This window comes from Mixophyes fleayi, chromosome 3 (assembly GCF_038048845.1).
Source record: "Mixophyes fleayi isolate aMixFle1 chromosome 3, aMixFle1.hap1, whole genome shotgun sequence".
Lineage (NCBI taxonomy): Eukaryota > Metazoa > Chordata > Amphibia > Anura > Limnodynastidae > Mixophyes > Mixophyes fleayi.
The window spans coordinates 35,223,378-35,238,249 of NC_134404.1; the positions used below are offsets into that span (position 1 = coordinate 35,223,378).

Sequence of the window (14,872 nt, forward strand, 5' to 3'; positions counted from 1 at the left end):
ATTGCCGTCTCTCAGTGCTGGGGTCCTTTGTTTGATTCAGACCAATGTGGAATTTGTAAGTTCTCCCTCGTCCACTGCGGACTCTTCCTACAGACTAGAGACGCCGGCTATTTGACTGAATTGGCGGTAGAGTGTGTTTGTGTGCATAAGATAGAGAAAATAGATTGCAAGCTCCGCTAGGCCAGGAACTAATGTGGATGACCGAATATCCCGATTCTATCTTTGTAAACATGATTTATCTGCAAAGTGAGGAAAATGCACAAAGAAAAACCAAAGTTATTTTTTTTCTGCTAGTTTGCATAAAGCTTAGGTTTGGTTATACTATCACCTCTTCCCTGGACTAGATTAAGGGACTTGTCTCCTATACACATTTGTAGGGTAACAGTCCCTTATATTTCATTTTTCTGTCAGATTATGTTTATACCTGCCTCCTCCACTCTCTCATACATACAGTCTAATCACATGCGGTCTGCACACAGTGATGACTACAACGCTCTGCAGTCAGCACATCAGTTCCAACGATACACAATACGACTGCCAATTATTCTGGATATTTTTAAAAATCGGTTATATATATAGTGCTGTAACTAACTTCTAAATGTGCTCATCAAGAAGAGAAAGTAGAGCTAGGAGAAAGGATGGAAGATCGTGTGTGTGTGTGTGTGTGTGTGTGTGTGTGTGTGTGTGTGTGTGTGTGTGTGTGTGTGTGTGTGTGTGTGTGTGTGTGTGTGTGTATATTAGGGAATTTAGACTGTAAGCTCCAATGGGGCAGGGACTGATGTGAATGAGTTCTCTGTACAGCGCTGCGGAATCAGTGGCGCTATATAAATAAATGGTGATGATGATGATGATGATGAAGATGAAGATACGGGATAGTGGCTCACCAACTTCCCATTTACAGGACGACTGACGAAAGTATCAAGGTGCCGAAACTCCCAGGAACGCTGCCCTAGCACTCATTTTGGCCCCATAGTATATAGTGTGTAATGGTAATTTTTAATGTCCTCCCAGTATATATCACACGTTTCTGAGTTCCACTTATCCAAGTTCCAATTCTTTCAGTTCCATTTTTTTTCTTTTTCTTTTTTTAACTCAACAAATGAAGCACTGGACATATTTATATATGAAGTACAGAATTATCGTTATCTTTTATTCATAACGAACCACTTTTGTTACACGAACAAAAAGCTTACAATCAGGGCTGTGGAGTCTGAAAAAACAATGTACGGACTCCAGCTACAAGGTAAAAATGCAAAACGGCAGGAGGAGATGGCCAAGAAAAAACAAGCCCAGCAGGGCACAGATCTGTTCCTTGTAAACAAGGGGCGTAAATAGTGTAGCTGCACCTGCATGGTGAAGTGTCCCTTGTGCAGGGAGAGATAATGAAGGTGACCAACAGCTAGAAGAACGCGTCGGGTTCGGAGAAAGAGGAATGTCTGACACTAAAGAGTATGTCCAACAACTCAGGAACAAACTGAAATTGCTGCTATAGAAGGACAAGACGACAATTATCCTTTAGATGATCTTATTGATGCTGCCTCAAAAAACAAAAACCAAACAAAAAAAACAAAAAAACACACACACAAAAAAAAAGCCTCCCCAATTCATCACATGCGCTGCGTTGTAAATAGATTCCATTTTGAAAGATACGCTGGAAAAGGGGCAATCACAGATCAAGCAACACACTAGGGCAGGACCTACTTAACGCTGGCTTGACCTGACCAAAGCTGTGGAAATGGTCAACCCTCAAGCAAAGGTCGGTGGTCACAGGGAACAGAATCGGAAAAGTGGCTTTTCCACCCATTTACGGTAACCAAAATATTACAAAAAGAAGGATCAATTACAGACGGCATTGCTATTTCAATGAAACAGACATGAATGCTTGGAAAAAATAAATAAATATATATATATATATATATATATATATATATATATATATATTTTTTGGCAGCTATTTATGTAGAGAGAATAAAACGGACTCTGATGGATGATAAATAGACAAAAGGGAGAGATGTGTGAGGTAGCCGTTCAGATGAATGGGTTACAGGACTGTCTGGAGGAGGAAGCTAGTGCAGCCGTTATGTCCTCACCCTCATCAGCAGAGGATGAATTTGATTTTAATCAATATTTGGATCACAAAGGCGTCGCCGCTTAGAAATGGATACCTGGCCACAACCCGTAGAGGGCAAATGGAATACAGGTCAACGAAATTTCTCACTTGCAGTAAAAGGAATGGAAAGATTTGATCGTTCAGCGCTGAATCATTAAGTAGGTACTTCCGCAGTGTGCGGCTTGATCTGTAATTGCCCACCATGGTAACATCCATGACATTTTCTGGATAGCGTTTGTCAGATGCTGCCCCTGGTGGTCACTGCTTTGTCACCCACCCAAGTTAGTGCTGAGAGTTTGTTCTCTTCTCTTAGAATAATGCGATCAGATTGGAGAGAGTCCACGTCAGATGATCTGACTTGAGGCTACTCTTTTCCAGAGGACAAATTCTTCATAGATTTATGAAAAATACTAAGGGGTAAATGTATTAAGCTGCGAGTTTTAGACGTGTTTGAAAAGTGGAGGTATTTTCTATAGCAACCAATCAGATTCTAGCTGTCATTTTGTAGAATGTACTAAATAAATGACAGCTAGAATCTGATTGGTTGCTATAGGCAGTATCTCCACTTTCCAAACCCAACAGACCCTCGCAGCTTGATACATTTACCCCCAAGTGTTCATAGTAATGTATATTTTCATCACACAGTATTTCTTTGTTCAGCTTATTTTAGTGCAAGTAAATATATTTTGTGGTCTAATAGTCCCATTTATATAATTTTGATTAAGAGGTTTCCCTATTTTTCTGTAATTATTCCATTTTCTACTAGATTTACCATACACTGTAGAGTAGCAGTTAAATATATGTATAGGAAAGCATTTGGTAGTATAATTATAAAACCTTTCTTAATTAGAGTACAGCTTATTCTGATCCTGTTTCGTTAGTCTGACACTTTATATATTCTTTCGTTTTAAGGTATATCCTATGTTTCTGTTCAAACCCTTTTCCCCATTTATTAGATCCATAGGTTGCTTCACATTTACTTTAATAGGAATTTAGAAAAGTTTTCGTGTTCACGAATTTTAATAAAATATGTTTTATGTTCAATTAATCCAAGTAGCCTGATGATTTATGGTGTGTGATGGAAATGCCTTGTGCTACCATTCTACTACAGTAAATTTGTTTTTGCAAATTAATATACATTTGACATTTATCGTCGGTGTACAAAAGCCACAGCAAGCTTACATTGTAATAAACTATAAAGGTTAAATCTCCAGGACAGCCCGGTCTCTTTGCTGGTCTATTTTATTTAACAGCTGGATGGAAGAGAGAAAATAAAATACACAAACAAAAAAAATAAAAATAAAACCCCACAGGCTTCTTTATAGACAACCAAGATCTTATTTAGAGTCCAAAGGGGGGAGGTGCTAAGCAATTTAGGCATGAAAAAGAAGGTGTGGCTTATTTGAATGTGGGTGTGGCTTTGGAGTAGAGCCTACTTTGTCCCAATATTTGTGCTTGGAGTGTGAGGTCTTCCGTTCTCTGACCTGCCACTGTATATCTGTAGTAACAAATGTACTTCTTTACCTTCGTCACAAAACAAAAAAACCACACTCTGAATAAATGGTGCCGACATGAGTCAAAAAGCTGAAATAGCAACGACAAGAGTGTCAGTTATTTAGTATTACACCTTCATGCTCATTCCTCAGTGACTTAATAGACCAAACAGTGAGATATGTTGGTTACCTAGCCAAGTGTTCATACTTCTAAAGGTTTGTGGCTCCAAGCACTGTCAATTGTCTGCTTTATGATTAAATATGGAGAAGCTCTTGGGGGGCAGTGGGCAGCACGGTGGCAGCATGGTGGCTCAGTGGTTAGCGCTTCTGCCTTACAGCACTGGGATCATGAGTACGATTCCCGACCATGGCCTTATCTGTGAGGAGTTTGTATGTTCTCCCCGTGTTTGCGTGGGTTTCCTCCGGGTGCTCCGGTTTCCACTCACACTTCAAAAACATACTAGTAGGTTAATTGGCTGCTACCAAATTGACCTTAAGCTGGGTACACACTACACTGTTTTCGTCCAATAATCGGCTCAATCAATTGACATACGACCGCTCGTTTAAAAGTCGGGTCAGTGTGTGCAGTGACACGATGGTCGAAAGTCTGCCCAAATGGACGATTGTCGCCTCATTTGGTTGGTCGTACCGTTTAATATTTTAGTTCCAATCTCGTTTCCGCTGTGTAGTGTGTATAAACTTCCGACTGATCCACAACAGTGAGTACGAAATTACAGTCATTGCTCACGACAACATGGCTGTAAAAAGTCGCTAAAGGGACGTCCGCTCTTCCCTTTATTGTCCTAAACAAGGCTAGTGTGTATGCAGTCCATGGACCGAGCGATCGGATGTAAAATCGATCGGCATAAAAAGTTGGTGGAAAATTCTGTAGTGTGTACCCAGCTTTAGTCTCTCTCTCTCTGTGTGTCTGTATGTGTATGTTAGGGAATTTAGACTGTAAGCTTCAATGGTGCAGGGACTGATGTGATCGAGCTCTCTGTACAGCGATGTGGAATCAGTGGCGCTATATAAATAAATGATGATAAGAGTCAACTATGGGTACCTGAATACCCTGGTATTTAGGCTGCCGCTACCACTAACCAGGTCTATGAATGGCATCTTTCAGTCATATGGGGGGTGGGAAGAGATAATATGAGCACCAAACATTTAACAAATAGATGTTGCCTTTGTTTTAGTAGGGTCCTTCCCTTGAATCCCCACTGTTATCGAATTTACCAGGGACAATTTAGTTACTGGGACCTCTGCTGGCTAACCTTAATAATAATTGCACACTTTCATTCTTACACAAACCCTATATCAAAGAGGTAGAGACCGTGGCTAAAGAGAGGTAAGGAAAACTATAAACTGCACCCTAGGAAGAAGACATTTAAACCTATATAAAATACAAACATATAACATATTAATGTGACTTGCAAAACTGTGTTGAAAAAATGGAACACTGCATAATAGAAATACAAGGAAATAAATACAAGATCCAATAGCAACAATGTAATAATGTCTCACATAGCAACATTATATCCCACAACAACAATGTATCACACAGCAACAAGGTATCCCATAGCAACTATGAAGAAGAAAGGGCTCTTTGGTGATGGTGTAATACTGCTTGACCAAAATATATGATCGTAAAAACATTTGTCAGTAACAGGCAAAAAAAAAAAGCCATTGAAATCACAGGTAATGGATGATCTACTGATCTCATCATACAATATATCAAGTTATTGTGCTGATTCACATAAAAACACGAAAATACTTTATGAAATGCAGACATCTCAAGTCACAGAAAAAAAATTTATAATCTGAAAAGCTTTATAAATTTGCGCATCCAGTAACAAATATGTTACGTAAACACTGTTAAATGCTGAAATACTCTGTTATCTATTGCACAATATGTACCACCGTTATGCATGCAAGGCTGTTTCAATTAAAAACTATTATTTATGGTCACACCGAAGACTTATAGCCCCATAGGATAGTGAACTCCATTTTGATCACACAATAAAAAATTCTATATTTCACTATAATCAAAAGGATTTATATCTCTTCTTGCTGTTGTATAAGAAAAATAAATCTCAATTCTAAATACTCTAGGGACACACATTATATTATATATAATATATATTTTATATAATCCCCATGCCGATTCATTAAAAGTCAGCCTGCAGCAAAATTTCCACTTCAAACCTACAAATACCCGAGATGTGTATTCCTTACAAAAGCAGATCTATAATCATCCTCAAGGAGAGCAATCACTGTAAAGGGTGTTTGATGTACACTGGCTACACACAAATGGTGTCTCGCCAGATTTAGTGACGTGGGGATTGTCCATTGATCTGGCTAGAGTGCAAATCTACATTATTTAAAGGTTTCTTTTGTAGCCAGTTTTTATAACATTTTCTATTAAGGACAGGTTGCTGGTAGTGTACCAGAGGCATAACGCGATTAATGGGAAGTTTGTCTGACTAATTACACGTCATGTGACACCCTCTGGTATATCTCCAAATTCTTTTATCAATTACTACGGACAGCGCATGTGTGATCAGCCAGGAACTGAATTAGACTTCCAAATATCATGCGGCCTTTCTTGGCTTGAAACCAATAACTAATCTTTTTGAAGTCTTATGAACTACAAAGCGGTTAACGGCAAATCCTGTGGTGGCATCACCTTCGTGCCCACAGAGTACACAGTAAGTTATTTTTGCTGCGGTTATGACACGGATGTAGAACTCTCCCATCTAATCACTAGATAACATTTCAATTTTGAAACCGTAAAAAACACAAAGACAAACATACACCTTGGCAAAGCAAAGAATCTAAGTCGGGTCCTCACAGGTTTACAAGCAGACGTGTTTTATTCATATTTCCTGCGCCGTTACTGACACTAAGCTGTCCTCGCCTAAAAAACAGTGGTAGCAGCCATGCAACCTATCAAGTCACTAGGAATCAGTGACATCACTAACTTCACATTCGAAGAATGCGGGTTCTCGATTCACTTTGCACTAATGACATTACCGAAACCTCAGTCACTAGTTGCTGCTGAGTCAAAATGGCTGCCTCCACCATATATAATTAAATCACCAAGTTCATCGATGTTGAAAGTTTTGAAAGATTCCTACAAAATAATGTTTCCAGAAATTATATTTCTTTATTATAGTGGTGTTACTAGGAATTACATTCATAACAGTCTTTCTGGGTTGATGATTGCATACAACCCGTGATTGATTAGGCAACATATTGATAATCCTGGTTTAATTCACCATCTGTAAGACGGATAATTAATGCTGCTTCTGGGAGTACACTTAACCTTTACATAGCAATATTTTATTATTTTACAAATCCATTTGCTTCATAATGCATTACAGGGAAAGCAAAAAATCTCAAAGCCCATTCAGAAGCCCATGTAAGGTGATAGGCATATTACACAGATTAAACAGAGATACAGAATTCCACCTTATGAAAACAAATTACTTCTCTGATAACCGTTAGCAAAACCACAAAAATATAAAGGAAGCAGACATATTTGCAGACTGAATACCTCGATGCAGAAAGGGAAACAAGGGATATAAAATGGTTCCTATACTTTAAGATATACAACCCTATTAAGTGTCCCTCCCATGTAGCAGTTTGGCAATTGTCCCTCCCTTTTAATTGATAGCATTAACAGAGAATTGAGGTCGCTCTGGGATATTGTATAGAGCAGAAGGTTAGAACTTCAATGGATGGGAGGCGTGTGAGTGAACATAGATGTTTAAATCCCCAGACTGCACAAAGCCCCTTGGAGTTGAGGTCTTGTTTCAGTTCTGCCTTGGAAATAACATGGTCCGGTTTCAATTTTCAAGTAATAGCAAGTGTCCCCACCCCAAGAACTGACATTTGGGGAAGTCGGGGACAACGAGTGGATAACCCATTAAAGAGGTTCAGCCCAATGGTTTTGCATGCGGATATAGGGTGGATGCTACACAGAAGTTGACGCGAAGGGGCACATTCTAAAGAGATTTTGGACTGTGCAGACTATAGGCCAGCTGTAGATGTCGACGTCTTTTATGCAGTTACCTATAAAGTTGTATAGACTCTCCGATATGACGTCATTTCTTTGAACCAATCCTGCGAGTGATAATGAATTTGTAACATATATACTTTATGTTCCAGACCGTGAAAAAGTTTTAGATAATCATTTAACTAGGGCATCAAAACCACATTTTCTATTAATAAGGAGAGTAAGCAATTTACAAGCACAAGCTCATTTGCGTGCAGGTTATGTCTGTATGTATGATCCACGATCCTGGCGTAGCACTATAGTAATCACTATGAGCATGGGGATTACTAACCCCAATGCTGAAATCATAAGGTTAATCACACAAGTACATAGAGAGGAAGGACCACACCATTACTACAATGTACATCAGCCTGCATTGTGCCCTTATGAACATACAGGTGACAAAAACAACACTTTTCACAAAATATAATTAAATCTACATTAGAATAGGTCAGTGCTATGTGGCAGGACTATCAGACCTATACTGACATGGTCAGTAGCTGGAGAGAACGGACAAGAAGTACCAGGTAATCCTCATTGTTGATGCATCACAGTTTACCATGCAGCGCTGTATGGCAGAGGGATCGCCCCTTTAAATGAAGAATGAAATAACAAGCTGATTGGGACAGCGATGCATAGCTGGAAACCCTGAGGTGGGTCTCGTTACATGGAGATAATGCTTACCCAGGCACTTCCCCTACAGCACAGGAACCCCTAAGAATCTGATCCTGTGTGTGTAAACCGAGAGCTGCAGTACTCACTGGAACATGGTAATAACAGCTCTCAACCGTTACCAATGGAATAAACAAATGTATGTGGTATGTATATTGCAATCTCACTCTTACAGACACGCACACATTATAATATATATATATATATATATATATATATATACATACATACACACAAACACACACACACACTTCTACATATAGGTTTTCAAATATGAAAACATAGCATATAAAATTCGTCCACAAACATAAAAGAAGTGGTTAGATTTCTTAAAACCTTCTGAAAAGTAAAACGGGGAGGTGCTGCCCACGGCAACCAATCAGATCCTAGCTATCATTTATCTAGTACAGTCTAGAGAATAAGAGCTAGAATCTGATTGGTTGCTATGGCCATGACCTTTACTTGTTCTTTTTCAGAAGGTTAAAGAAATCTATCCCAAATACATGCCAAATACATCTCCCTAGCAGCCAGGCCACAGCTCCTCTGATGGGGGTGAGATGATCATATCAGATGCTCTGTAACACTGCAGTTCTCCCGGCAGGACACAGATAATCCATAACGTAGGAGTCTGGATCTTCTCCTAACGAAAATTAGGGGAGTGGTCTCCTTAATAGCAGAAGCCACTGCACTGATAACAACTGCCCAATCACTCCACAAATACAAACACACACATTATATAATATAATATAATATAATATAATATAATAATATATATATATATATATATATATATATATATATATATATATATATATACACACACACACACACACACACACATAAACACACACACAGTATAAAATCTCTTCATACATTTGTATCTGTTGCAGATCTCTTGCTTTAATATTTGAGATAAATCATACTAGGTCTTACCTGTATAGTGGACAACACATGTCTGACCTTTCTTGGGAAAAGTCCTGCCTGTAATATTGAACAGAAAAGGTCACTTAGAATGTATAGTATATATATATATATATATATATAATCACTGGTTATATGTTCATCGGACATATTGAGAAATGTCCTAACTGCACTTGAACCCTTAGGGCTTGTTTACACCTTTTAAGTTTTGACACCTATGATTTCTTTCACTGCATTATAAATCCATGATAATCAGAAGAGATTTTGCATAACCAGAGTAACAAATGGATTTTTAGACACAGTTCCCACTTGTGTGAAAGTGCGTCGTTTGATGTATGGGGTGTCAATATGTTTCCACCATCTAAGCTGATAGTTCCCCTCCAATCACTGTTAGACAAAACATAAGTGAGTGCATAAGTTTCAACAAAAAAAAATAATCCTTTTATGGGCGAGACACTTCCCTGTACAATAACCATGATAGCTGCCATAAAAACAAGCCGTCAAAATCAGGAAGAACGTGTTTTATTGCTACATGTAGAGTTATTTTTACTTAACGTTACCTTCATGCAGTCTGCAGAACAATGGTCACCTGTAGCTTTTCAAAGGAGACCCTTTAATATTTGAGAAGAGCTTGAACCTGCCACCCCTATGTTCTGCCCTTGTTTTGTACATATAAAGGCCAGACGGCACTCTACGTGACAAAGAATGGCATTAGGCGTAGAAAGCAAAAGCATCTTACTTTCCTCCAAAAAATAAGTGAATAGTCTCACAAATGCATGAATTTAATTTGCTTTCAGCTAAGCACAAGATAAAACATACATATGTAAGACTGAGAAATGCTCAATGACTTTTCTTATATACAAGACCTGTTGGAAGGCAGAATATTGCTTCTGATATTCCTCTCATACCACCTCCCAACAGCAAAATATTCATCCTATAACCCCGCCCACTCTGAGGCAACTGGTACGTTTACTGGGAGGAACTGCAGGTCATCAAACACCAAGGAATTTTGGACTATAGTCTAAAAGCACCAACTCCCTTAAAAGCTGGAGCTAGTTACAGTAAAGCAGCCAGTTAGTTCTGTATCTATAAGCTTTTCTATTTGCAAACATATTACTTAATCACATGATGTTTTCGGCTTAGGAAATTTTGTTTAAACCATTCCAATACTTTAAATGATTAACACTACTCATACATTGATGCAGCAAGAGAAGTCACGTGCTATTTTTATTTGTTTTAATGCAATCTATGTACAGTGGTCTACAGGCCAGCCTCTGTTTATTCCATTAAAGGCAAGCTCCATTGGAAAAGAGATTTCTGTCGTAACCCTCCCCCCCCCCCCCCCCCCTCCAACACCAATTAGCAAGGGTAGGTATCTGCCAAATGGATTGTCCTCAGGCTAGTCATTGGGCAGTGGAGTATTACTGGTGAACCTTAAGCCACCCTGATGACCTGGGTGTCGGATACATCAATGTTCATAATGCACCCGACACTGCTCGGCTCTCTTGCATGCTCACTGTTGCTATGTAACAGCGAGCAATGCCAGATCTTAATGCAGAATGGTAGATGAGAGGATAACCCTGAATATCACGGCATGCCGGAGAGCTAGAGAGTCTCTTGAACACAATAAATGCCTTATAGAGAGAACATCCTACCAATGCAATGCATAAACTGGCTGACACAGATAATAATTTTTGGTCAAATTGTCAGAGTTCTCAAGCAAACGTTGCAGTATAATCTAACACAGTAACATTTCACCATGGGAATACTGCCAACATCAATGTCATATTTTTTCATACAGTTGATCATATTACCAAAATCAAAGAGAACTATGTTTTGTTTTTTTTTTAACATACTTCCATATACCATTCTAGGAAACTATTTTTGGGAACGGTGAACAGAGGAAGCCGTTTGTGATGATTTTTTTTTCTAAACACGACTATACCTTGCTATCCCATTTGCCAGAGGCAGTTCAGTAAAATGAGGTCATACTTGGCAAACTGCTGTCTATTAGGACAAATAACCAGAGACGAAGCGATCGCTATCTCTGTCTCCCACGTGTTACGGTTTTCTCAGGACCAATTTTTTATCCATCCAAAAACCAAACACTTATTTTTCCCAATCATGTAAGCTCCTGAAAACCCCAGTTTTCTCAGGACAAGTTGACATAGGTTTCTACAACCATATTACTGATTTGTGACCTAAACTGAAGTATTGGATGGCTTTTATGACCTGTGCACACTGCAGGTCATTAGGATGCCCCAGGTTGAATTGCAAGTTTAACTCTAATTTCTCTGTAAATAAAACTGATAGACTGTTATCTGTGTTAATGTTACACGCAATTTTCAAGCATAAATTTATGCATGAATTCATCAACATATAAACATTTACACAACAACTACACAATTATTAGCTAATTTGGTGCATTTCTTAATCTTTTTGCCAATAAATGTTTACTAAGCAACCCCTGTTGTGTATTAATGTATCCCAGGTCGTTTTACTGAAGTACCCCTTGGATTGAGAAAAGGATGAGTCAAGTTCTATTAAAAATAACACTAGATCAGCCTCTACTGTCTCTGTCCGAAATAAATCCATGACGCATAGGATCTTCCTAAATAATTCATGTGACACCAAGGCATTTTTTTTTCGTATGATAAAATGTAAGCTAGACTTTGCGTTATTTCAATCAGACATTTCTGGACACCATCGACCCTGGCAGACTTTTAAAGTATGCCCTCAGCTATGTGCCATCTGGTTTTTTGGGAGTAAAAGGTTAACCCATCTTCTGCTGGAGCGAAGTTTTTAAACATAGTAACATGCAGACGTCTGACCTTTTCTAAAGACCTTTTCTAAAGACCCTTCCAAGTCTCCAGGCACAGGTTGTGTTACACTGCTAGCAGAGTGTGAATGTCACATATAGAGAGCGGACAAGCTCTGCAGAACACAAGCATTTTCAAATGGCAATAGCCAAACGCTAACGAGCAGATCAGTGAATGCTAACCAACCGGGGGACATCCCCTCAGTCCGATTCCACCTAAAGCAAACGGAATTCCGCGTACTTCTTATGCTACGTTCAAAGAGCTGCCTCCGTTCCGCATAATAGAAGGAACTATTCTGTTGTGTTCACACTTTGTGTGTGTGTTTTGTTTGTAGCGCACTATGACTAAAGTGTCCCTTTTTTCCTCTAGATGGTCATTGTGTTCCCAAAATGCATTAACACTACATATTCATGAATGGGATCTTAGAGATCTATCAGTATCCATACCAACCTAGGTCTATGGCTAATAACAAGGTTTCTTAAGCTGCAGAGTCCCATGTTACACAGATAAAAGGGTAGTTCGGCATGTTAAATGAACTCCAAATAGCTACAAAATATACATTAGAATGGGAGTTATTATTTAAAGGGTACTTAATAGATATTTATATATAAAAGCCATACATATAAACAACTATGGCACTCCTGGATGGAAAGGCATGCTGGCACCAGTAGTTCTACAATAGCTGAAGAACCACAAGGTGTTTAAGCCTAACCGACAAGTAGCTACTGTAAGACAATCAATAGCGTTCCTGTGTGCTGTGTGTATGTATGCATGTATGTAATTATATATATATATATATATATATATATATATACACACACACTTCACTTATTTTGAATTAGAATGTTTCTTTCATTGCATCACTATGTATTCCCCGTCTGTCTCTGAAACTGCATAAACAAATAAGGACAAAGAGCTGTGTGACCATAGACAAACAATTTTCTCCTCTCTTGGTGGTTTCATCATTACATACCTGAGCACGCACAAACCTCAGCATTTGTCCATACAAACATTCAGCAATAATATGCAAACAGACATATCAGAATGTACAAAAAAATAACTTGGGAACCAAGAGAACAACACTAAGGCATAAAGACAATTTAGTGTTTGATATACAGAGCAAAGAAAATAACAGTGTCCCTGCGATTTATACAGAATATATAGAGTAAAAAAATGCAGTGATAACAATGAATATATAATGTAAAATAATATATAGGTCATATTTGGTGCGCGTGGTTACACCCATTGTTCAGAATGTAATGTGTAAGTGTTTTATAGCGCTGATGCACAGCGCAGGTAATGTGACTGATAGGTGAAGCATGGTATAGTGGACAGATGTATCCTAATTAGAAAAATGTAAAAAAATAAAATGAAGTATATAGAGTGTATAGTAAGCAAATGCCTCCAAGCATACAGAATACATCTGTATAGTCTCTAGTATCTCGTTATATAGAGTCTATATGGTACATAACATGTAAAACGACCAAATTACTAGGTAATATCATTTTAACTTGGTCACAATCCTGTATTTTTGTTTATGATAAGGGATTGGTGATAAATGAATAACATGAATAAAGAATGTGCATGGTGGAAAGAGAATAGAGTGCATGGATAACAATACACGACTATAGGGTAATGCATACTGTATAGAAATTGTACTGCATGCATGAAAATATATAGAGGCTGCATAAGTGGATGGACAAATTGACTATGCACAGCATATGCAAATTGTGCTATGTATGTATGTATGTGTGTGTGTGTATGTATATATATATATATATATATATATATATATATATATATATATATATATATATATATATATATTGCACAGGGCTGAAACGAATGATGGTGGAGGGGGGTCTGTCCCTCTGCTGGGGGCAGATGCACACATACAATGCTGCAGAGAGGACAGTAATGCTCAGCAGAGATGCATAGTGCAGCATATGTAAGTTGTGCTATATATATATATTGCACAGGACTGAGAGGAATGATGGTGGAGGGGGGACAGATGCACACATACACTGCTGCAGAGGGGACAGCAATGCTCAGCAGAGATGCATAGTGCAGCATGAGAGGACAGTACCGTCTCCTGGAGTGATGATCTCGATCTCCACTCCCATGGCTGTCTGAGTAGTGCACAGGGCTGCGCTCTCTGCCTCTTTATCTCTCCCAGGCTCAGTCACCGGGTCCCGGCGCTGCACTGCACCTCTCACCAATGGCCGCAGGGCTGTCTGCCGAGCAGCCAATAGGTGCTCCGAGCCGTGCAGGAAGGGCGGCTGTGTGGTGAAGGGACCGGGGAGGAAGGGGCTAGGAGAGGGTTAGCAGGGGCTGGCTGTGCATGCAGGGAATGCTGAATGGGAGAAACATCCCTCTCATGTCTGCTATTTATACAGGGGGGGACAGTGCCTGAGGCAGACAATGGAGGGAGGCTGGAACAACACCCACTTGACTGACAGCTATGTTATATGGCAGTTGGGAACCAAATATGCAATAATGCATCATGTAATATGCAGATGGCATTAGCCCTGGTGACCTAACCTGCTTCATGTAGCTGCCTGAGCCCAGTGATGTATGTGGAGCTCTCACAATATGATTATATGCTATGGTTATGGCCACCAAAAATATATTTTCTAACAACGTTCCATCCTGACCGACCCAAACGTTCATATGCGCCTGTTAGGAAGCGTATCTCTTGCACCTGTACTACCGTAGGTGTGAGCGCTCGCTGATAATGATGACTTGTCGTAAGCCGGGCGTATAGGCTGCCGATGCGGAGGTGGAAGTGTCTCGAGATGGG

At 39.2% G+C, this 14,872-nt stretch overlaps 1 protein-coding gene across 2 annotated transcripts in view; it reads right to left on the reverse strand.

The window, feature by feature from the left end:
- Positions 1–14,435, reverse strand: part of FKBP1B (FKBP prolyl isomerase 1B) — a 47,626-nt gene extending 33,191 nt beyond the window's left edge. Inside the window, exons 1-2 of one of the 2 annotated variants that reach the window (XM_075201360.1) lie at positions 14,159–14,429; positions 9,266–9,313 (exon numbers count right to left, since the gene is read on the reverse strand). In XM_075201360.1, coding sequence (XP_075057461.1) covers positions 9,266–9,313; positions 14,159–14,195 — 85 coding nt within the window. In that variant the 5' untranslated portion in view covers positions 14,196–14,429. Of the gene's footprint in view, positions 1–9,265; positions 9,314–14,158 lie in introns of both variants that reach the window. The other variant, XM_075201361.1, reaches the window with a different exon arrangement.
- Positions 14,436–14,872: the final 437 nt, after the last annotated feature.